This window comes from Melanotaenia boesemani, chromosome 13 (genome assembly GCF_017639745.1).
Source record: "Melanotaenia boesemani isolate fMelBoe1 chromosome 13, fMelBoe1.pri, whole genome shotgun sequence".
Lineage (NCBI taxonomy): Eukaryota > Metazoa > Chordata > Actinopteri > Atheriniformes > Melanotaeniidae > Melanotaenia > Melanotaenia boesemani.
Window position 1 is genome coordinate 19,679,218 of NC_055694.1, and position 22,309 is coordinate 19,701,526.

General features: G+C 37.4%; 1 protein-coding gene across 6 annotated transcripts in view; it reads left to right on the forward strand.

The window, feature by feature from the left end:
- LOC121652109 (forkhead box protein J3-like) overlaps positions 1-22,309 on the forward strand; it is an 80,690-nt gene that overhangs the window by 37,768 nt on the left and 20,613 nt on the right. For all 6 annotated transcript variants that reach the window (XM_042004683.1, XM_042004684.1, XM_042004682.1 and 3 more), the window contains 4 exons: positions 4,866-4,940; positions 8,969-9,052; positions 14,643-14,744; positions 18,126-18,284. In XM_042004683.1, the coding sequence (XP_041860617.1) occupies positions 4,866-4,940; positions 8,969-9,052; positions 14,643-14,744; positions 18,126-18,284 (420 nt within the window). The remainder of the gene's footprint in view (positions 1-4,865; positions 4,941-8,968; positions 9,053-14,642; positions 14,745-18,125; positions 18,285-22,309) is intronic.

Consider the following 22,309-nt stretch of genomic DNA (forward strand, 5'->3'; position numbering starts at 1 on the left):
AAAGAAAGAAATATTTTAAATATATCAGTCTGTGAGGAATGAATGTCTACATTATAGTAGATTCATTTTTTGGATGAAATTACTGAAATAAATCAACTTTTTCATGATATTTTAAGTTTATGATGAGCACCTGTATAAAAAGTGATGAGCGTGATAACGTGTTATAAATGGTTTTATTTTGGCCAATGAATATATATGTATGTACAGGTTAAACTTGCACTGTATTTTGCCATGGGCACATAAAGATTGAGAACAACCGTGTTACATTAACCTCTCAGTCCCACTTAGCTCTGTGAGTTAATCTGCATCCATTTTTGTGGCATCTTAGTATGGGCACAGCATTTCCTGACTGTTTTCTGGTGTGGAATTTGCCTTGAGTACATTCAATGTCAAATGGATCAACGCCTTCTTAGTACCTTTTTTTTAAAGGGAAATGCCAACATGGATATTAACTTAATATTCTTTGGGATGTTGGCAGCATAAACTTAAGTGCATGTTTAGGGGTTCATACTGTATTTCCTTAGATAAAATATTTCACAGAACTGGCTGCACACCTGGGAACCTCCTGACACATTTCTTAGCTTGCTTATCACTCCTTTTTGTGTAGCAATAAAGCTCCATACACAGCTCCTTAATTCAAAAGGACAGAGGTGATGGACTCATCTTCCCCTGACTCTTCAGGCTCTGCCTGTTCTTTGGAGAACACACAACCTGGATTAAGGAGAATGTTTCTTCCACCATCTGACAATATTCCCAGCTGAGGTCAGCAGTTTAGCACTAAAACCAAACACGACCTGGGACAGGTTCTGCTCTGCTTATACTGTTTGTGGTCTTCATGGACAGGAACTTGAAGTGTACTTGAAGAGAGGAGGGTGTCATACAAATTAGGTGCCAAACTGCAACCTTGTTTTAAAAATCAAGACTACAGTTTCATTTTATTATTATATTAATATTCATATGTAGTTGCCAGATATTCTGTGTTAATAAAAACATGCAACATATAAAGAATCATGATATAAGAACAACAAAGCTAGCAAGACAATTAGCAACAAAGTGATGTTTTTTCCTTGTACAACCCACCATTGTTTTACAAACATCCTGTACATGCAGCAGGCATTGAAAGTATATTGTTGTATAAGTGTTTTCAGTGAGACATAATGTTGGGTTACATGGTATCCTGTGGACATAGGTGTCATGATGGACATGTACATTGGGAGGGAGTCTTAGAAATAATACTTTGTATTATGCTCTTAGTTTACTGACTCTGGCTCCACACAGAGGGGGAAACTTTTACAGAACTTAATGACATTTAAGTCACAAATTCAGGTCAATAAGAGATTTTTGTTGTTTAAATGGGCAATTTTTCAAACCACCACCTGAGGCCAGCTGAAGACACGCATCCCAAAAAGTGCCTTAGTTTGCAAAGTCTGAAATATACAAGCTTGTGCAGACATTACGAGTGGTGCACAGGTGTTCAAAAACTGCTTGGGTGATTAAAAAAAAAGATTGTATGTAAAACAACAACAAAAACAAAAGAAGTAGGTAGGTAGAAGTTGAAGTCAAAGTGGATGGCTGCTGAAGTGAAGGCACTCTGCGAACAATCAAGCGGCACCATCCACAGGATGGTTTTTGGAGCAGATGTTTGCCGCTGTGTGGCGAGCTTGTAGCCTTCCTCTTTGCCTTTTTATCACCTGAGTGCCGCATCTTTACTTGATGGACAGCCTCAAACAGCCAGTGACCCGCTAAGGAAAGCTGCTGAAGCATTTCTTCAGGCAGATCGGGGGAAGGCAGAGGTGGAAAAGGCTGTTATGATAAGCTATAGACAGGGAGACAGGATGGTTTTTGTAGGAGAAACAAAGCTGGTTTTGAGCAGTAGGAACCAGGGAGAAGAGGAAGAGAAATTACTCTAGTCAGTCTATGTTCTCCCCTCCTCCTCCCCAGTGGTATTAATTAGCAGCAGCAGATGAGTGGAGAACAGGAGCCTGAAGGGAGAACAGGTTCGTGTCAGGTTAGCTTATACTGTTGTGGGCCCCCCTCTCTGGCCTGCTCTCTTTGTCTTTTCCTCTCCCTTCCAGCGTGTACACAACAGACACACACACACAAACAATACGAGGTGTTACAGATCGAAGAAATACCAGCTTTCTTTCATTATGTCTTACACTGAATGTGTTATGTGCTTAAAAAAATGTGAGTTTTAGTAATTCCAGTTTAAGATCACAGCTCTAGCTTCAAAACACATATTCAAAGAATGGAGTCAAGAGTCCTTCAGACTGGGACTCTAAAACTTTTGCACTTCACAGTCATGCCAGATCACAGCTTCAGCCTCACATTGGCTTGCCAGCTATCCACACTGAATGTATTTCAGCCTTTCTCAGTCTTTGCCTCACTTTTGTGTAACTTTCTGCTGCTATAATGACTGAAATGTGTTTTCAGAGCGGGCAATTAAAAAAGAAATGGTTATCATCTTTCAGTGTGTCCCTATGCTGCCATCAGAATTCCGACTTTCTCCCGGACTCACCTCTCTCACCAAATCTGTATAGTGTGTTTCAGAATAGTGTTAAGGGTTTTTCTGTACTCAGAATTATCTAACTCAACATTCAGTACAACACTTAGAGTGCTATGTTTACATTTTAACAATTCTCAGTGTGAAAGAGAAATGCAAAACATTTCTTTACACTGATAAAAGATCAAATTTCCTGAGACTTTCTGCCTCTCGCTGACCTTTTATGTCTCACTTACCCCAGTCTTTGTGTTTCTTGTAAACTGTCTTTTAATAAAACCATTATTACTTATTTTTATCAGCACTTTACTCCTTTCCTATGACGATATATCAAACTGCTTCTCTTGTAACTAGTGGAAATCTCACTTTTTCTGTGTGCACACAGAAGAATGTTGGATTTCTCCTTTTAATTGCTATTTTAACTGACCTGGCTACCTTACAAAAAAATATACAAACACACACAGATTATATACAGTGGAAGGAGAGGCAAAGCCCCCAAAGTGAGCTTAAGTGAACAGATTGTTCAGTTTTCCTGATGCAGTAAATTGCTTATGTTTTTCTATCAATGTGTCCAGAATGTTATTAAACCAATCAAAAACCCACTTCATATTATTAGTTTATATTATTATTTCGTGGATTATGTCTGTATTGATTTATAAAGAAAATTTTGAGAATGGCAGCCATCTAATATGCATTATGAAAAAGTAAATAGAAATAACAGAAACATGAAATCCAAAAAGTGCCATAAAACACTGCATTTCTTTGTTCAGGAAAGACTGCTTAAATATGACTATAATCACTTGTTTAAATGCTAATTGGGATTGTACGGTGATAAGTTTATTGCTGATTGTGCTACAACTGGGTAGTCAGAACTATTTATTTTCTCCTCCTGATTAAATCATGGAGGTCCAGTTGCTACACTTAGTCTATTGCTTGGGCACCTCTGACTTTGAGCTCAAGCTGGATTCTCTTGTGATTTGTGTTTTCTGAATCCCATAAAAAATCAGCTGCCTCAGAAGATATTGTGAATGTTTGACAATATCAAAGATAAACCAAAAGTAGTTTGTTTTAGAGGATTTTTTTATTTGGGTACACCTGCTAAAACAGGAAGGATAAAGCCTTTATTATTGCATGTAGTAGTGGGTTAACATCACTGTGCTGAAGGCTGAAATTCACCAGTCCAGCAGACAAAAACCTCCCAGAAATCAGCCGTGTCAGTAAACAACATCAGTTTTTACAATATATTCTACAAGCTGTTCTTCTGGTAATCACAACTATGAGATAATCAGGTTAGTTTACTACTTTTGACTGCTGGAAACACAACTGGACAGAGAATAAGCTTCCACTTTTATTGAGAACAGGTGAACCAAATCTTATCTGTCTCATCTCTTTTTGTCTGTGAGCCATTGTTGTTAGTTTTAGGGCCTCCATGTGAGATGCTAATGTCAGTAGATGTGGTTTGGTATAAAAAAGTGAGCTGTGTTCATTTTAGTCACAGCATTCTAACTGAAATTTTGATCAGGATGCAGTGTTCTTATTGATGCCAAGCCAAGCCAGTGCAAAGTAAAACGTGCTTGTACTGCAGAGTGGTTTGTCTGAATGCAGATGAAACACTCACACTGCACTCATAACCAAATGTTGCCAGGTGTTAGTGTTTTTTTTTGCTTTTTTTTTTTTTTTACTAGTATTAAAAAGTTAAAATGGCACTTTTTCCCCGAAGTTCGTGGCTGTTTACATTGTCATTTCAATGTGACCTCCAGGACATTTAAGTATGAACGGTAAGTGGTCATGAAGTGCATAGTGTTTATGGAAGTAAATATGGATGCCTCAAGTGTTTATGTATTAATTTTCCATGATTCGATTGCCATATTCTCCTTTCATCACACAGAATTGTGTCGTTTTTGTCTCATTTCTGTGACGTCAAAGTCGGATGAAATATGGCATGACTGTTCAGACAGAGGTCGCTTCGACACACATCGGATATGTATCCAATTAAGGACCACATGTGAAAGTTGCCTGGGTCGGATTAAAAAACAAAAAATAGATTTGTGCCATTCAGACTGTCATTAGGAAATCTGGTATGAGTCTAAACTGGACCCATACTTGAAAAATCTGTGGAGCAGGCTGCTTCCTTTTTTCACCTACTTTTTTTCTTTTAATTTTAATCAGTAGATTGTTCCCTTCATCCCAAGCATTTCATTGCATTGTTGACCCTGTGTCGAAACTGCACATGACAAATAAACAATCTTAAAATTTTGAATCTTGTATAGAAAAAATGATATAGTAAATGTACTTTTTCTTGCTGAAAATTGGATATAGTTTTTAATTTTTTTTTCTTTTTTCTCTCTTGTCTTCCTTCCTGCAGAATTCAATACGACACAACCTGTCCTTGAACAAGTGTTTTCTCAAAGTGCCTCGCTCCAAAGATGACCCTGGAAAAGTAAGTTTGTCCTGAACAACAGCTTAGCTAGATTTACAGTTCCATATATCATGTTTACAAAAATGCAAGAATGTTTTAGTGAGGTTGAAAATGAGCCCTTTTCAAATGTTTAATCAGTTTGGTGCACTGATGCACACATTTATGCATCAGTGCACCAAAATATACCTGTTCTGATTCTCTCAAACATACAGTACATACATGTACGTATAAAGTGTCAGTACTTAAAACAGTTTGTAAGTCCAAAACTGGCTGTGCTGAATGCATAATGCTGCTGTCTCTGTCTTCTGTGGCTCCTGCGATATTGATTCTGCCAAGTAAAAATGTGGCACAGAGAGTAATGAATAATAAGTATATGTAGGTACACGCCCTCAGATACAAGGCCTTTCAATCAGCTGATATACTGACACAATCGCAGGAAACTTTAGATGTGTTTCACTGCTGCTGTTGCCGCTGTGGTCAGGAAGCCGAGTTACCCGGGCCACTCAGCAGTAACGGCTTGATAACAACAATTTGTCAAGTCCTTGTTTGTGCTGAATCGAAGGACTTGCTCAGATGGGGAAAGTATATAATTAAGGTCGATCGCTGATGCTTGTCGTTACATGATTTTTTTTTTAAGCTAAAGTGTCTGCTTCAACTCATCACAAGGTTAATGTTGGAAACAATCCACAACTTTTATGATAGAAAAAATAGCTAAATAAATCTGACAAGTCAAAACTTTTTTTTTTTTTCTTTTTTTTTTTTATGAGCTCTCAAAACTCTGCTCATTTTGTTTGGGGGGGATGAGGTAGAAAAGGTAGTTTTTCCTGGCTGTGGGGATTTAGGAGCCATTGAAAAATAAATTAGGGGGAAGAAGGTTTAAATAATTCAAACAAAATCCTTGGGCTGAGTGGAGGCCTATAGTCTGGAAAGACACAAAGAGATCGCATACCCCCTGATTAGCCTGACTTGAACCTGACCAGCACCTTAATTCATGCCGTGGATCGAAGTGGTCGATACCTCGGCATGGGGGGCGAGGTCATCTGTGTGGAGATGTTGAATGTACATGGTCTGTTTGAAGCCACAGAGAGAAGGGAGAAGCTAAATCATGCATGTGCTAACGTTAATTGGCTGTGTACTGCTCAGTGATGTGGGACTGAGAGACAGGGGGAGGAGAAGAGGCAAGAATAGGGAAGGTGGGGGGAGCTAGATGTTGAGGGTTGTGCTGTGTGCATGTGTGGCCTAGATGAACCTCTCAAATTCAGTCTGCAGCTTTAGACCTCCTTCAGAGGGATGAGGAAAAATTAAACATGGGGAAAAATCAGACCAGGAGGAAATTAAGAACTTCTAAATACAATTGATTGCTTCCTCTCTCGTTGTATGAATTTATTTTGAAGGCTGCTGTGTTTTAACATTGTGTATCAAAAGGATTTGAATGGATTTTCTGGGGAAGGAAGCAGGGGTGTGCACAAAAGGGGAAACAAAAGCAAAGAAAACTGATTTGATTCAGTAACACAGGTGAAATGGATCAGTGTTCTTGGTTTTTTTCTGTTTAGTGACAGTTTCTCTTGTCAGTGTGACTGAAGCAGTCTCACTGGGAACATGATCTATAATAACAAGAGATACTTTAACAGAAACACCAGTTGTGAAAATAGAGTAGATTTAGTAATGCCCAAATGTAAAGACACATTATTTGTAGTTATCAGAAGATTTGAGCTGTTGTGATCATTAAACATTGGTCAAACTAACCACCCATTACTGTAATCCTATCTAAAAAAAAAGGGAATAATTATATGTGCTGCATGTAGAGCAGTCAAATAAAACTTAAGTGTTATGACAGCAGTTATCTTGCCAGAAATTGTGTGAAAACAAAACAAAAACAAATAAACAACCCCCCCCCCCAGCACTTCCTAAATCAACTTTAACACAGTGCTTTCATATTTTCTTCCATTTTTACTGCATTATTCATAAATTTATTATTTGATTATCATCCATTTACAGAAATTCACAAACTTCTTTTTTTAAGGAAAAAGTTAAAGTAATACTTTTACAGTTAAAAGTAAGTGGGTCAGTCTGTTTTTCCCCCTTTACTTATCACTATTACTATATTTTATGCATACATATAGCTCAATGCAGTTTTGAAAATGATGGAAAAGCATGGACTTTGTTTTTAGTGTTTTACAGGTGTAATTAAGTAAAGAATCTAGTTACAGACTCTTGCTCATATTCTGTTTTCTAAAATATTTTCAGAAAATGAATTCAGTAAGTGAGTTTTACATGAGCTAAATCTATCTATAAAAGATGCATGTTTCCACTAGAGGTGGGAATCTTTAGATATCGCAAGGTTTGATTCAAAATTAGGTTTCTATAAACTATTTTCATGTCGGTAAAATAAATAGATTAATTAAATAATATAAATTTATGTGATATTTCATATAAAAGCAAGGCTTTAAACCAAGGATTCCTCTAACTTGTTGTGTTTGTAAAGCTAGGTCTTACACCTAAAGACTTCATTGTTAGCTCTTTACAAGTGTAGCTTGTAAACTAGTGGTAGGGCTGTAGGGCTTTTTAATTCATTCTTCCATGCTGCTCTTCATTATCAAAAGGAACTAGTTTAGGTGTGTAAGCATCTGGTCAAGATGCCTTCTGGATATCCTCCAGGGGAGGTGCTCCAGATTTGTCCTTAAAGGAGGAGGCCTTGGGGCAGAATGCCGAAGGCCTCCGCCTAACTCCTCTCCTGAATAGTATGTATGTATTATAGTATCTTGGCTGGTTTGGGAACACTTCCAAAAAGAGGAAGGAGGTAGCTGGGGAGAAAGAGGTTTAGGACTCCCTGGTCGCTCCAACCTGGTCTGGATAAGCAGCATGTTTCCTCACACATATTAAGTATGTTGAGATTCATATGTTTATGTGAAATTAAACTGAAGAAGAGTTTAAACCAGACTTCACTTTGAGTTTCAGGACAGAGGTACTGAGGTGCTCCAACGATTTAGAAGATCCTTGTGTTTAGAGCTACTGTCTTCCTAACAAATGTTGAAAGCCCAGCTTCAGATTCAGGATTTCACAAAAGATCCTAAATCTGAAAAAAACTGTCTTTATAAGAATCTCTGCTTTTGATGCTTAAAGTTTGTACTTCATGTTGTTTTACCTTTATATTTTTAAATTGATTTGAATAGAAAGTTTTCTCTATTATTTCATTCATGTGCAACCAGCTGAAACCTCTGTAACCTGTGTCCTTGTCCTCCTATACGTGGGCCTGCTGCAGCTTGTTCCCCTAGGACGAATATCTAAAGAAACTCTAATTAGATTTACTCAAACACAGTTTTTGAAGGACAGATAGCATTTTAAATTACATTGCAGGTCTGCATTTTCATATATGAGTAACTCATATGAGTCATATACTCGTATATGAGTTGTATGTATATGAGTTAAATGAGTATATAAGTTAAATCTAAATTCAGCATTTTACGATTTTCTTATGATTGTAATTTTATTTAAAGTATTATTTATAGACTATTTATATGTTAAAGTTTGAGTAGGTGCTGATTTTCTTTTCTTTATGGCTGAAAAGTCACCTTAACCTTTAAATGAAAGAAATTTGGAGATTTTTGCCCACTCTTTGATATGGAAGATGAGCTCCTCCATGCCTGCAATCATTTATTTTTTATGTTATGTTGAGATCACGAAGCTCTTTTTCATGCGATAATTTGATGTTTCTCACCTCAAGAAACCTGCCTTTTGTTTTCCTACCACCTACTTGAAATGGTTGTCACAAGATATGAGATGATCAAGGTTAGCTTGAAAACCAGTGGTTTGAACTAATTTAATTGGTTCTTGTTGCAACTGGTCAGAAATGTTAACACTTAACATTTCTGACCAGTTAACAAATATTAAGAGAGGATGCTTTTCAGATTTCTTTCCTCCCCAGCTTTAGATAATGATTAGAAATGTACTAATATTTGTGTAGATTAACCCAATAGTATGCAGGAATATGCAGAGCAGCTTCCATCAAGTAGACTAAATTGTGTTTTGTTGTTGTGGTGACTATACAGGGTTCCTACTGGGCCATAGACACCAATCCTAAAGAAGACACAGTACCCAGCAGGCCGAAGAAGAGACCTCGCTCTGGAGAACGGGTAAGCTTTTATGTACCTACTGAATTTTTTTTTTTTAAAGCTAGAGCTTGTTGTTTTGAAAGCTTTAAATATTGTTTTACAGCACTCACTTAGTATTTAAGTGACATCTCTGGGGGAGGCTACATGTTCAGAGGTTGTAATATGATCTTTTCTTAATACCAGTTTATGCTGTGTGTGTCACAGAAGGATTCAGAGGCAATGATTTTGCTGTCGTTGTAAGCATTAAACCAGGAAGCATTCACAACATTCTGATCATTGCACAAAAACAAAAGTCAGAGCAGAGCTGCTCCATACTGACATGTTACAGAAATGTGCAAATAGATTTTTAACTTTTCTCTTTTTCCAGTAACGATGTTCCAGTTGACCAGTTTGTCATAAATATAGATATACATGAAAGTCTACACACTTCTGTCTTTGTAACATTTTTTTTAACCTGTTGAGAATGACGGGAAAGGTGGTCAGAAACTAAATTAATGACCAATACACACATTAAGTTTTATATATATTATAGCTCTTCAGATTTCTCACAGTGAAGAAAATCTTAGCAAGCAAACACACGTTAATGTCTTTTCATGCTCAGATCTACTACATTTTCAGAACCATACACTTATAAATGCAGCCCAAAGTGCATTTTAATGCTTCAAATAAAACTTCAATGAATGTGCGCTGAGCCTGAGTCTCTTTTGTAGAAACACAATGAGTTTTGAAGCTGCTGTGTAGAGAGCGTAGCACCTTGTCTGCACAGTATGCACAGCATGCACAGCATGTTAGCAGAGCAGCAGCAGTAATTGTCTACTATGCCAGAAAATCACTTTCTTTTTTTTTATTTTTAAGAAATGACTTATTGAATTTTCAAAGCCCTATACAAAGCAGGGTTATCCTTGCTGAAGGCTATTTAACTAATATTGACTCACTCATTACTGACCCCCTCCTCATAAGTCACAAAAAAAGACTGCATCTTATAGAAATACCTGGTTAGTGACACATGGCTTTTTCATAACAGAATTAGATCCTTTAGTCATAATTAAAAAACCTTTCACGTTTGCATTCACACATGTTAACCACAGGCTCCAGGATTTGCATATGCCAGGCAGGAAAAAGCTACAGGATAGATGTGAGAACGCAAGAAAAGAAATGATGTTTGAGGTTTGAGAAAACTGATTGACAGCAGTGGAGGCTATAAATATACGTAACCCTGCATCAGCTCGGCAGAATGCGGCTGCTGTTCAGTCATTAACCTGCAGATCTGAATACAAACGCGGAGTAGAACGAGCTTCAGGTTGCAGATCTCGTGTCAACCCAATCTGCTATCATCTGTTTTCTTGGCTCTGACTTCTGCATATAGTACGTGTCGTTTCTGTTCCCTTAGCAGATGCTTAGAATAATCAGAATTGGTAGAAATGTGGCTAAAACACACTAGCAAAATAAAATGTTAAAACTCAGTTGTGCTCAACAGTGGCATGCGAGTGTTGCTATCATTACTGAAAATATTTCTTACTGTAAATATTTTTTGGGAATGCAAGATTAATCAACTCCAAATTGTGAAACACTCTTTTAGGAAGATTAGTGTTGTGTGTTCCCATGGTATTTAGTTTCCTTTTTGGGGCTAGGGCCTGTTCACAGTCGTAATCAGGCAAATTTATGTGAATTTAAAAGCTTTGCCTGAATCGTAACAATCAGCTGCCATGGACTCCTCCAAGCAGCTGCCTAGCACTCACATCAAAATTCAAACAACTGATGCCCTTAAAGCAGGTAAAGATGAGGGTTTAGCAAAGTATTTTCAGGCTGCTTTTTTTTTTTAAATTGTAAGGTAATTAGAAAATGACTGTTAAGAAGAGCAAATGAGGTCTTAAAACCTCCAGAAAATACCAGAGAAATGCTTGTTATATTAGAAGAAAGACCCATCAAAGCCTTTACTTTAATGTGAATGACTGGAATGCTGGTGATCTGCTTTACAGTGTTACACCTGCATCATTATGACCATCATGGAAGAGTCATCAGAGGAACAACACAACATTCAGACGTTGGAGAAATCTAAATGTAAACATGACTGATGCTCTTTGGTGACAAATCTTTGTAGATCACAACTTTGCGGTTGCATTCAGCAGATATATGTTTGGGAAAAAAAGAGTGTGAAGAAAATCATCAGAACAGCTCTTCAGGTGAATCAGTTATGCTGTAGGTTTGCTGCCAGCGGCATCAAGAAACGCTTTACTTGTAGAGGAAAAATTATATACTAATTTAAGCACCAGAAAGAAAATGTGTAATATCTGCAATTATCTGAATATGCCAGGATATTGACTTCAACAACAGCTTAATGTCCCTAAACATGCCTTATAATTCACAAAAGACTCCCTCTAAAGGATTTAAATTATCATTTTGCCATGGACTTTACATTTCAGTTTCCTCAGCATCTTCAGTATTCTGTGATTGCATCTCTTAAAAGAACATTGCATGCAAGAGCAGTAATGTAATGACTCCTAGCTGGTCTAAAAAAGCATTTACAAGCTTTTGCTATTTTAAACTATTAAATGCTAAATGCGTCATCTGCTAATATACCTATGAAAAAATCAGGTCATAATTTCTCACCAACAGTAGACTCTGCCCAAACTTTTGAATGCCAGTATATATCTCTTGAGACATAGTTGCTGTGCAGAAATGTTTTTCTCTTCAGAAAGAAGCTCCAAATATTAAATTTTTACACCTGTATAGTTAACAAGACTACATGCCCTGCAGGAAATACCAAAAAGATTAAACAGATGTGTTAAGATGGCTTTAATTCAGCGATAAATGTTGACATCTGGCATTTCTGGAAGACTAAAGGTAGCATGACATCACTCCCTTCAGCCAAGGTTCAGCGACCAGTTAATAAAATCAGCAGATCTCCTGCATCGAAACATCTCAGTAAAGGCTATTTCACAGGAAGGCTTTGACTCTAATGTCATACACCTCTGTCTTTTTTTTATTTATTGCATTTTCTAGATCAGACTGACCCACTGAGATTGTTCTGAATGTACAGTCGTCTGATGTACAGCAGGTTTTCTTTAATGCAACAACACAAACACCTCTCTAAAACTTTCATCCAGCGTCTCTGTCACTGTTTGTTGCAACATGATCATTATCTTTCTGTTCATCTGCCACTTTCCTCTCCCTCTCTGCCCATATTGTTGCTTTAGCATTCCCGTCTCGAGGGAGAGCAGGCAGGCGACAAGCGGCAAAGTGCACAGTCATGGTTGCTCATTGGAGGTACACTGGAGGTAAAAAAGAAAGAAAGGGTTGCTACAGGATAGAAGTGTTAAAGAAGGGATGCAGGAATGAAGAGAAATTACCATTGAGGCAGAGAGGGTGTAGAGGGAAAAAGTCAAGCTGCAAGGAGAGAAAAAGAAGTAAGAGAAGGGAGAGAAGGGGGAGGAGGGAGTATTCTAGGCTTGTGTTCCAGTTAATTACCACAGAAAGCCCCGGGGCTGCCGTTAGACATATTTTCTTCACCACCAATTTTTTTTTTTTTTTTATTACAAACATTAATTAATTCAGAGCCTTGTCATCTCGTCTTACATGGATGGGCCCTTCGACCCTTTTTCTTACGCCTCACTTGCAGCGCTGGCAGACACTCTGTGGGCTGTCACATGGGCTGAGGAGAAACTGGGAGATTTATGGCAGTATTACTGTGTGGAAAAAAAAGGTGGACTAAAAATGCGTTACTGTTTTCACTGGGATTTTGTTCCACCTTGGCTGCACAGTTAAAAGATTTGAAGTTGCCGGTGAGGCTAAATGTCAGTCACATGAATACATTGTAATAATGTGCATGCAGGCAGTGTACATTTAGCGTAATACCTGCGTCTCCGTTGGAATAATCACTCTCATTCATTTTATGTTTGCTTCACCATCCGCCTGTCTGTCACCACTCAATTATCTACCTATTCTCCCTCTCCCCCCTTCTTTCACAAGCCTTTTTCACTCCTCTTCACCTCTGTGTTGTCTTCTTTCTAAGTGCCTTCACCAGGGAACCGGGAACCCTTTTCACTGGGAGTTTATCATAAATTAAAGATTGTATTGTTACCAAGCAATCCTCTTACTGTAAGCAGTTTGGGAAGGCAGGGAAGCTGTCTTGAACCCTGAAAGGAGTCAGACAATAAGTGGAAAAGAAAAAAAGAAAAAAAAAACTTGCTCATTTTATTTATTATGTACACACACACATTGATCTTATTGATCTCTGAATGGTTCCTCATGTCTTCATATAGTGCTGACCCTGATGAGGACAGCAGAGGATGAACTGCAGCCAAATACATTTTAGATGTGTGAATAATTCACAAGGATGGCTTGATTCATCTTATCATGTCCAAGCGATGTGCCCACTTTCCAGGCTGCTTAAGTGTCCGGCAATTTACATGAAGCTTGCTTCGACTAGTTCACACGGTTTTGAGCCCGGGGCATGGTGGTGATTCAGGAGGCTCACTGAGGAATCATGAGCTTGAAGCAAAGAGAAATTTTTCATAACCTTTGTCACATTTCATTTCCTTCCTCATTTCGAAACTCCTCTGGATATTTCTAACCAGGAGACTGAATTTGAAATAGTTTTGCATATGAATTAACAGAAAAGCCTTGCATTTACTATTTAAAGGTCTCCATCTGAGTGTTTTATACTATCTGTTGCTTGACTTTATGCTATCACCAATGATCCCGTTGTTGATAAATGATTAATATTACTGCCTTTTGCAATTAAATAAATAAACTTAAAATAGCTGAATGAAGTTAACAAAAGGTTTATATAATTTTAAGAAGTAATAAATTTGCCACACAATGATTTTTCTTCCTATTGTTCTCTCCTGAGGAACCAGGAGCAATGCTCTCTGCTTCTGTATTTTCTTTATCATGTTTTTTTTAGAAATATATTTTACCTGTCTCCCAGGGGTGTGTGCAATTTACTGATTTAAATCAATGTGCTGAGCTTGTAGTCAGACCGGCAGTCATATCAATACCAACAGCTTGGATTTTGCAACAGATGGAAGGCAATCGAATCAGAATAAACACAAACTTCTCCTTTTTCAAAGGATATCCACAGATGAGAAATATAAAATTTTTGGAGCTAAAATTAACGAGTAAACTGAAAGGTTTTGTACGGAAAAATGTTTTAAAGGCAAATATGTGATGACACTCCGTATGGATTTGAATGAGGTTATTTCTTTTTTTTTATTGCACTTTTTTTTTTATCAAATTAATTGATGCAATTAACTTCTCTTAGTGTAATTCTTAGAAAGAATAATGTGTTTCATTAGCATGTGGTGTATGTTCAAATACTCAGAAGAATTAACTCCCATTTCATTATCTAAAGCCCACTCTACAGCTTCTGGAAAACTTTGATGGGACTTAAAAATCTGGGTAACCCATTGAGTTTGATCAAACAATAAAAAAGGGAAGGAAAAAACAAAAAAAGTTGTTGCTCATGCTCATGCTGTGTTAACTAATCTCAGTTTGTGTGAGCCTGAAAGTGAAGCAGCAGCATTTACTGTATTATCTACACTGCGAATTACGTCCCATGTAAATATTATTTTTGATTCATAGATCTTCCTTCCCACTCTGTTCTCTGCAGGCATCAACCCCTTACAGTCTAGAATCAGAGTCTTTGAGAATGGACTGCATCATGTCAGGAGGAGCGTCCCCAACTTTGGCCATTAATGCTGTAACTAACAAGGTAGGACAGCAGCTAGACATCTAGGAAGAGTTTTTTTTAATGGGGGGGGGACTGCAACTGAGAACTTTGAATATATCAGGTTATAAGAAGTTATACCTCATGATTGAGCAGATTTTAAGACACAAAGTAGATTTTGTACTTTAGTGAAATAAAGGATAATGACTGTTGTTTCTCCATCAGTGTTATTTCCTCCATATTGGCAATAATAAACTAATTCAAAGAAGAAACTTCATAATGGGAAAGCCAATGCATACATCATTTTTGGGGTTTTTGCCATTCAAAATCACCAAGTTCCTTGTCGTAATTTAAAATAATATTATTCATCTTGCTAATTACTAGATTTTCCAAACAAAATCATTTTGAAAGGCTTTTAGGTTTACTGAGTTTCAAATGTAGGTGGCAACAGGTCAGAGATGTATTTTTTATCTTTATTACTCTTAAGAGTAGGTGAGCTATCAGCAGTTTATTTATCTTCACTATCATGAAATATGAATATTCTTCAGCAGCCACATAGAGCAGTAAAATGTTAGAAAAATCCAGGGTAATGCTAAAAAGTAGCCAGTTATTTTATATTCACACTAGTAAAGTGACTGCATCTCATTGTTTTTCTTGCATTGTTTCTTATGCGTTTCAGTATTTAATTTTTTTTAAAAGGAAGATAAAAATACTTGGATTATTTATGGTTTTAATCAATAAAAGGTTGTAATATAACATAGAACAGATTAATCTTTCCCTCTGTGATGATCTAATCTCCTGCTGAAAATTCTTCATTAAATCTTCCAGCAAAGATAGATGAGCTGGTGGTGTTTTTTTTTTCCTTACAGCTTAACAAGATGCGTCTCCGTGCCAACAGTAGCCCAAACCTTACAGAAGTGTATTGGTTATTTGACAGCTCCACAGTTGCTGCTTTCACACCAAACACTGCCAGAACCGGCTATAGAGTAAGATCTTTCTGTATCAGTACCAACAGCTTGAATTTAGCCACAGATGGAAGGCAGTCGCAGCAGAATAAACACAAAATTATCTTTGTCTTTAGAAGAGAGCCGTCCTTTCTAGATTTCTTTTGTTACTGTTTGTACACTTCTTTAGCTCGGCACCTGCCACCTTGGTATGGTGTGGATGTGTGTGCTTTGGTCACATAATCTCAGTAATTAAAAGTGCCCTTGCAATTAAAAAAAAAGCTGAGATTTTTCTGTCTTGATCACACATTGCATTCATAGTAGAAAAGATCCAAGATAGTCTGATCTTTAAGGGTTATAAAAGATAGGTATACATATATATTTAATACTGTATAATGATGTTTTATTAAAGGAAGTAGCTGAGAAGTTGTAGTCATTTGTGACTGCTGAGAAGTATATGAGCAGAGAGTATGTTTTTCTCCACCATCAGAGGCTGAAACTGCCACTGTACTTAAAAGCATTAACTTTCAGCCCCCAAGCTAAACACATTTACACACACAGACCCACATTCTGCCTAAAATGCCAAACAGGGTGTGACCATCTATATGAGGGTCAGAGATCAAGCAGCGGCTGCGACCTCTGACACCTGTCTGATTTAACACACACACACATACACTGTGATGTGTGGTAGGTGGCCCCTTCGTCTCACCCTGACCAAAGAGAAGATTTGTCCAGCAGCAGCTCACATAACTCCGCATGTTTGTTTTGGATGTTATGTGAAGCTCTGGACTTGACGAGCTTTTATAGCTTTCCACTCTGCACTTTAACAGGTTCTGACTCAGAGTTCCCAGAATTTGTTAACATTAAAATATTTTAAGATGACTTTTTCAGCACACAAGAAGTTTACTTAGATTTCATTCCCTATTATTATAAAGCCATGTACTCATTTTATTCATATTAGTGATTTGAAAACTCAAATATCAAGTGCTGGTTCCCAGTGCTTATTTTCAGCTTCATCTCTTTGTGAACTGAGCATTAGATTTTGATCTTTTCCTCAGGTTATGATACTGAAAGCACTTTTAAAATGTGTCAGTTTCATTAGATATTTGACAGCAGAAAAAGCTCAAGGACAGCTTCATTCACCGCCATGCTGCAGTTTTTTTTACAGCGTTTTCAGCCATGCAGCAGGTGGACAGACACAAAAGAAAGCATTTTTTATTTATCTTTAATGTGTTAGTTTGCACTTGTTTCATGTTACTCCTGCAAAAATTCAAACATGATGTGTCTCGAACATCACTGCACATTTTGTAACAATGATTCAGAACAGGGTGAGGAAGACCTTGATGATAATGATGCTGATGCCTTATTGAATTTCCCTTTGGGATTAATAAAGTATTTTTCATTTCATTTCATTTCATGCCAACGTCAGTGATATCCACCTACATCCAGACAGGTGGTGTCCTGCAGGCCCAGCAGTGTGTCAGAGACTCTTCTCTAACACATTTGCTCACTGATATTCTGTTTGCGTTGGAGAATGTCAGTGCTTTTGAAAAAGACATTCCTATTACTTGATATTAGGAAATCAGAATAACAAATATTTTTCTTTAGACAGGTTTTAGTTATTATTACATCCAGATATTGTGATGTTTTTACATGAATTCCAAAAAACAAAAAAAAAAAACACTAAATTTGAGGCCTTCTTAAAACTACAATATTGTCTTTTTGTCCTTCTCTTATGCATTCATGTACATCCTAAATATTTAATCAACTGCATAGTCATTTTGTTGTTACAGCAGTGTCACAGCAAGACAAATTAAATGTTCTTTTACTGCAGATTTTACCAAAACAGAAAAATGCTCACAACTCAAAAAAAGCTTCTTTTTTTTCCCCGCTACAAGGTGATCCACGGGGTAGAGCACTGCCCCAGAGACCCTTTACTGCCGTCTCACCCGAAGGCTATGTTTTCACATTTGTCTTTACAATTAAATGTAGCCTGGAGGTAATGCTGGCGCTCTGCCTCACAAATCCTGACAGTCAAATAAAACAAGAGAAGCTTCAGTTCAACATAATCCAGAGGCACTGCTTTTAAACGTTTTGTGATCTGTCACCACATCAGACAGTAATGCAGTACAGCTTCTCTCATTTCTTAAGGCTCCAGGTTTTCTCTAAATTAAAGTGTTTAATCACGGCAAGTTTTATGCAGGAGCAGTAGTTACTAATTTGCACAGACTTAACACTTAAATTTCTGTTTTTCCTGATGAGTTGCCAAACAACTTAATGGTGAAGGGGCAACTTCTAAATGTGGGTAGTGTTTGTTTCACTCTGATATGTTTTGGCAAGCCCAAAAATTGGCCCAAAGAACAATAAATTTATAACTCACTGCCGTTTAAAGGGGATGTATTTGGTCCATCACCTTAAAAATGTTGATCCTGTGTGAAAGCCTTTGTAGTCATGTTAACAGGAATCTGTTTGGTGTGTGTAGGTAGCACTGTACAGCCCTGAGGCAGAAGGCAGTGAGAGTCCTGGGAGTCTTGGTGGGAGCCTGAGCAGCAGTCTTTCGGAGCAGAATTTGGCGTCCGTCAACCTTAACAGCCTCAACACTGCCGTCAGCAGTGGCAGCAGTGTACACAGCTACACACCAGTAAGATCCTCTCTTTGTTATGGCTGTAAGTCTAATAACTGTTGCAAAGGAATGTTTGTCTTTACTGGAACAAAAGCTGGCCTGCCACACACCGCCTTACCTCAGCCAGGCCTACGCTTTCTCCCACTTCTCATCTGGTTTTTCATAGTCAACTGGCAAATAACTACCAGCGTTCAGATGATTTTTCTTACACGATCTGTCTACTCTTGATTCTGACACAATCTGGATGATTCAGTGGCTGGTCCAGACTCTCAGTGGGTGCAGAAGGTGTGTGCTGCACCCTTAGCAGCTGAGAAGGTGGGAACCAGCTAACAACATGCGTTGGATCTGCAGCTCCCTGTGGAAAGTCTCTATTTTGGTTTGATGTTCAGACTTAATTTTAGGGGTCTTTAGCAGAAGACATTTATTGTGTTTAAAGAAAGTACTTTCTCTTTTCTTTTTTAGATTCTGGTGTCAAGTTAAAAAGGAGACAGCCCTTTACTGTTGTACTTTGCCACGTCTACGCAAACAATGTCCAAACAGGCCATTTCTATCAGTGTTTGCCATGTAAATAATTTTCAAAGCCTAAACAAATCAAACTGACCCCATCTAAAAAGATTTGTAATCATCATTCTGTTTTCTGAGGTGATAATTCAAATGAAATGCTTATTTACTAAAAACTCAATTGTTGTGGCCACCGTAAGCACTGAATATTTGCCTTGTGAATTGAATTTTACTTTGCAGCTGACTCTAAATAATGTTTGTAGTTTTTCGCATCCCTCAGGGTCAAACACCTCATAATAAAGTCCAAACCTGTATGAGATTATTTGATCGAGGCTTGGCCCCAAAGTAAAAGAGAGGGAAAAAAGATGAACTTGAATTTTATTGTCACTCCATCACAAACAAATCTGAGTCCAAACACAATTCAAATCAAACACATGGTTTGCCAGCAAATCAATATTAAAAATGTTTTTGTCTTCCTGCCTGGGTGAAAGTGTGTCTAATGAAGCAGATTTTGTTCTCCACTTGGAACAGTACTGGAAGCCTACAAACCTAACACCTTTCAGACTTCAGATAAGGGGCATCTCTATTTCTCTAACTTTATCAAACTAACAATCTAAAATTCACACCCACCTAATGATGTGATTGGCCAGTTGTGTGGAGGTAAGACAGGCGTCAAGTACTGTACTTTTTGTAGCTCACTTGTCTGAAATGTGATCTTCTGCAGCATTTCTAGCTTCTGCTTCCTTGGACTTTCTGAGAAGTGCACTAGTATCCTCATATTTAAATGAGCCCACACTATTGTGACGCAACCCCTTCACTTTAACTTTGGGAGGGGTCCATGTGAATGAGGTGTGTTTTTCAGTTACCAAGAGCAGGTCAGAAGTGACATTATGCAAACTGGTTCATCACAGGAAATATTGTGGCCCTAAGGCCATCTTCACTCGGACAAAGTGGAATGTGTATTGCACATGTTTTGCTGAACAGCTGCTGTGCATAAACCTGTGTGTATTCACACCACCAGCCTTTTTGTTGCTGCTGCAGTGTAGCTACTGCCTGCACAATCTCTGCATAGCGATAACTCTCCTAACAACCATAAAGGATATGAAAAGTGAAGAGATGACATTTTCCCTGCTGGAACTTGTGAGCATATCAGATGCAGTCATTGATATTGAAACCTTCAAAGCCCAAGAATAAAAGGGGAGAAGAGTCTCATTTTCAAAGTCTTTATTTGGGGCTTAAACAAAATTTAAAAAAAAAAAAAAAAAAAAAAAAAAAAGATTAACTTCAATAACATTTTGTATATTTACCATTCATTACCATGTGATATGTCAAAATTTATTGTAATGCATTATTGTATTATTATTGTATCCATCAGGGAGAAGAACAACAGGGTTTGGAGCCAAGTGTTTACCATAAAGTAATGCAAAAAGTCTCAGAAACTATATGTATCAAATACATACGGCGTTATAGAGTTAAAAAAGGGGGTGAAATATACCATTGTCATAAAAGGTAGCCATGCTATCTGTCTGTTAATATATCTGTAATTCACTACCTGCACAAAAACTAATTTGAAACATGTCTGGTTGCTAATATTTGTTAATGCAACCAGCAAAGATTTTAGCTGTGAGAACTTTTTCCTTGATGGTTACCCAGAACCAGTCCTTTCTGTTGGAGGCCATCTGCTGAGGGGTGCAGTTGTAGAAACGTGGATATATTCAGACAAGTGTTCAAAATTGTGAGGTAAAAGCCATTATGTGCCAAGTTAAAAAAAACAGCTAAGAGAAGAAGAAGTGAAATAAATTTAAGAGAATGTATGTCTTTTATTCTTTTATTCTAAACTGTAAAAAGTTTGTTTTTCTGAGTCCTATACAGAATAGTGTAGGAACTCTTGAGTTGTGATCGCTTGATTTAGAATTTAACTGAAATGACTAAATCATTCAATGTTCATTAAAGTTCTGTATATATTAAAATATACACCCCGAATACATGTTTCATATTTTAATACTACATTGATGCAACCACTAAAATAAGCATGTTTCATTTATAATAACTGATTTAAGTTTGAATACATGAGAATTTCTTGAAATAATTTCCACAAATTTCAGTGTTATTAGTAATCTAAATTGTAGGTTTAAAAGTTTTTTAAACATTTGCTTCTTATGTTCAAATTCATCTTTTCTTTTAAAGATTCCTTATCTTATTGTTGGTTGCATCAGTTCATTAGTTTTAGTCTATATTGTCGTATTTATAAGTATACATTTGTACTAGTTTTTGATTGTTTTAGAGACCCAATGATGAGATTTGCCCAGGGCATCACAAGGTGCTTTGACTGGCACTGCTTACCGTTCATGTCAGAAATGCTCATGGCTTTAGTTTAGTTTGAGCCATGGCTGAGATGCGAACAGTGTGGATGCTGTAATCTGTTAACATTTTCCATCTTTGGATTTTTATTTGGGAAGATGACAATCATAGCATTCCACACATGCCACGCAGCCTGTGTTAAGCTGCATAAAACTGTGGTTATTTATGTCTGAGGCCTGAGAAAAAGAAGGTAACCACCAAGCTCACACTAACTCTCTTAGAAGCTTCCACATGCTGTGTATGTATGCAGACACACACACACACATACGCAGGACACATCAAGCCTTATTTCAATCAAGGCCATCCCTCTTGTCTGTTGTTATGGGTCATACAATCTTTGTCAGAGTGAAGTACACCCTGAACCTGGCAGCTCACTGACAGATAAATGTGACTCCAAATTTTATGTGGACTGTTGAAATTATTACTCATCATGTCTTACAGCTATTTGAACTGATTAACCTCAAGCGCTGTGTGAGTGTGTCTGGTAGATCAGTGGTTTTCAAACGAGGGGTTGGGACCCCCTTGGCGGTTGCCAGATAATTTTGAAAAATATGTACCCTGCATTTATGAAATAAATTTGGGATTTTTACCGGGGCTGTCAAAATAAACCATTCATGAAGAGATAAATCTTTGAAATGATCACCTTAATTTTTTTAACACGTTAATTCATGAAGAACAAAGTTAGTACTCATGTCAAATTTAAATTCTGAATTTGACATTATCTCAGCAAGAGAAGCTGATTTTGGGGATGTTGGTACCTTGTCACAACAGGAAACTGACAAAAACTACTTTATCCTCCTTATTTATGACCATTCTGACAGTTTTCCATTTAGAAGATGCTGCAAGATCACCTATTTGATACATCACACAATTAATCACTAAGTCGTCGCGTGGGGCTGGGGGTCGCGAACACCAACACATCTTATCTTGGGGGTCGTGGCTTAAAAAAGTTTGAAAACCACTGTGGTAGACAATAAATTGCTCTGTTAAGGCAAAGGGCCAAGATTTACCACACATGGAGCCAGACAGGAGGTAATATTCAGAGAAAAGCTTGTGAGATTGAAGTGGTAAAATTTTGTATAAACATTTGGGAACATTTAGTCTTTTTCCAGGGATCAACCTTGATTCACTTATTAAGGTTTAATGACGATAATATCACATTAAACACCCTTTTTGTACCT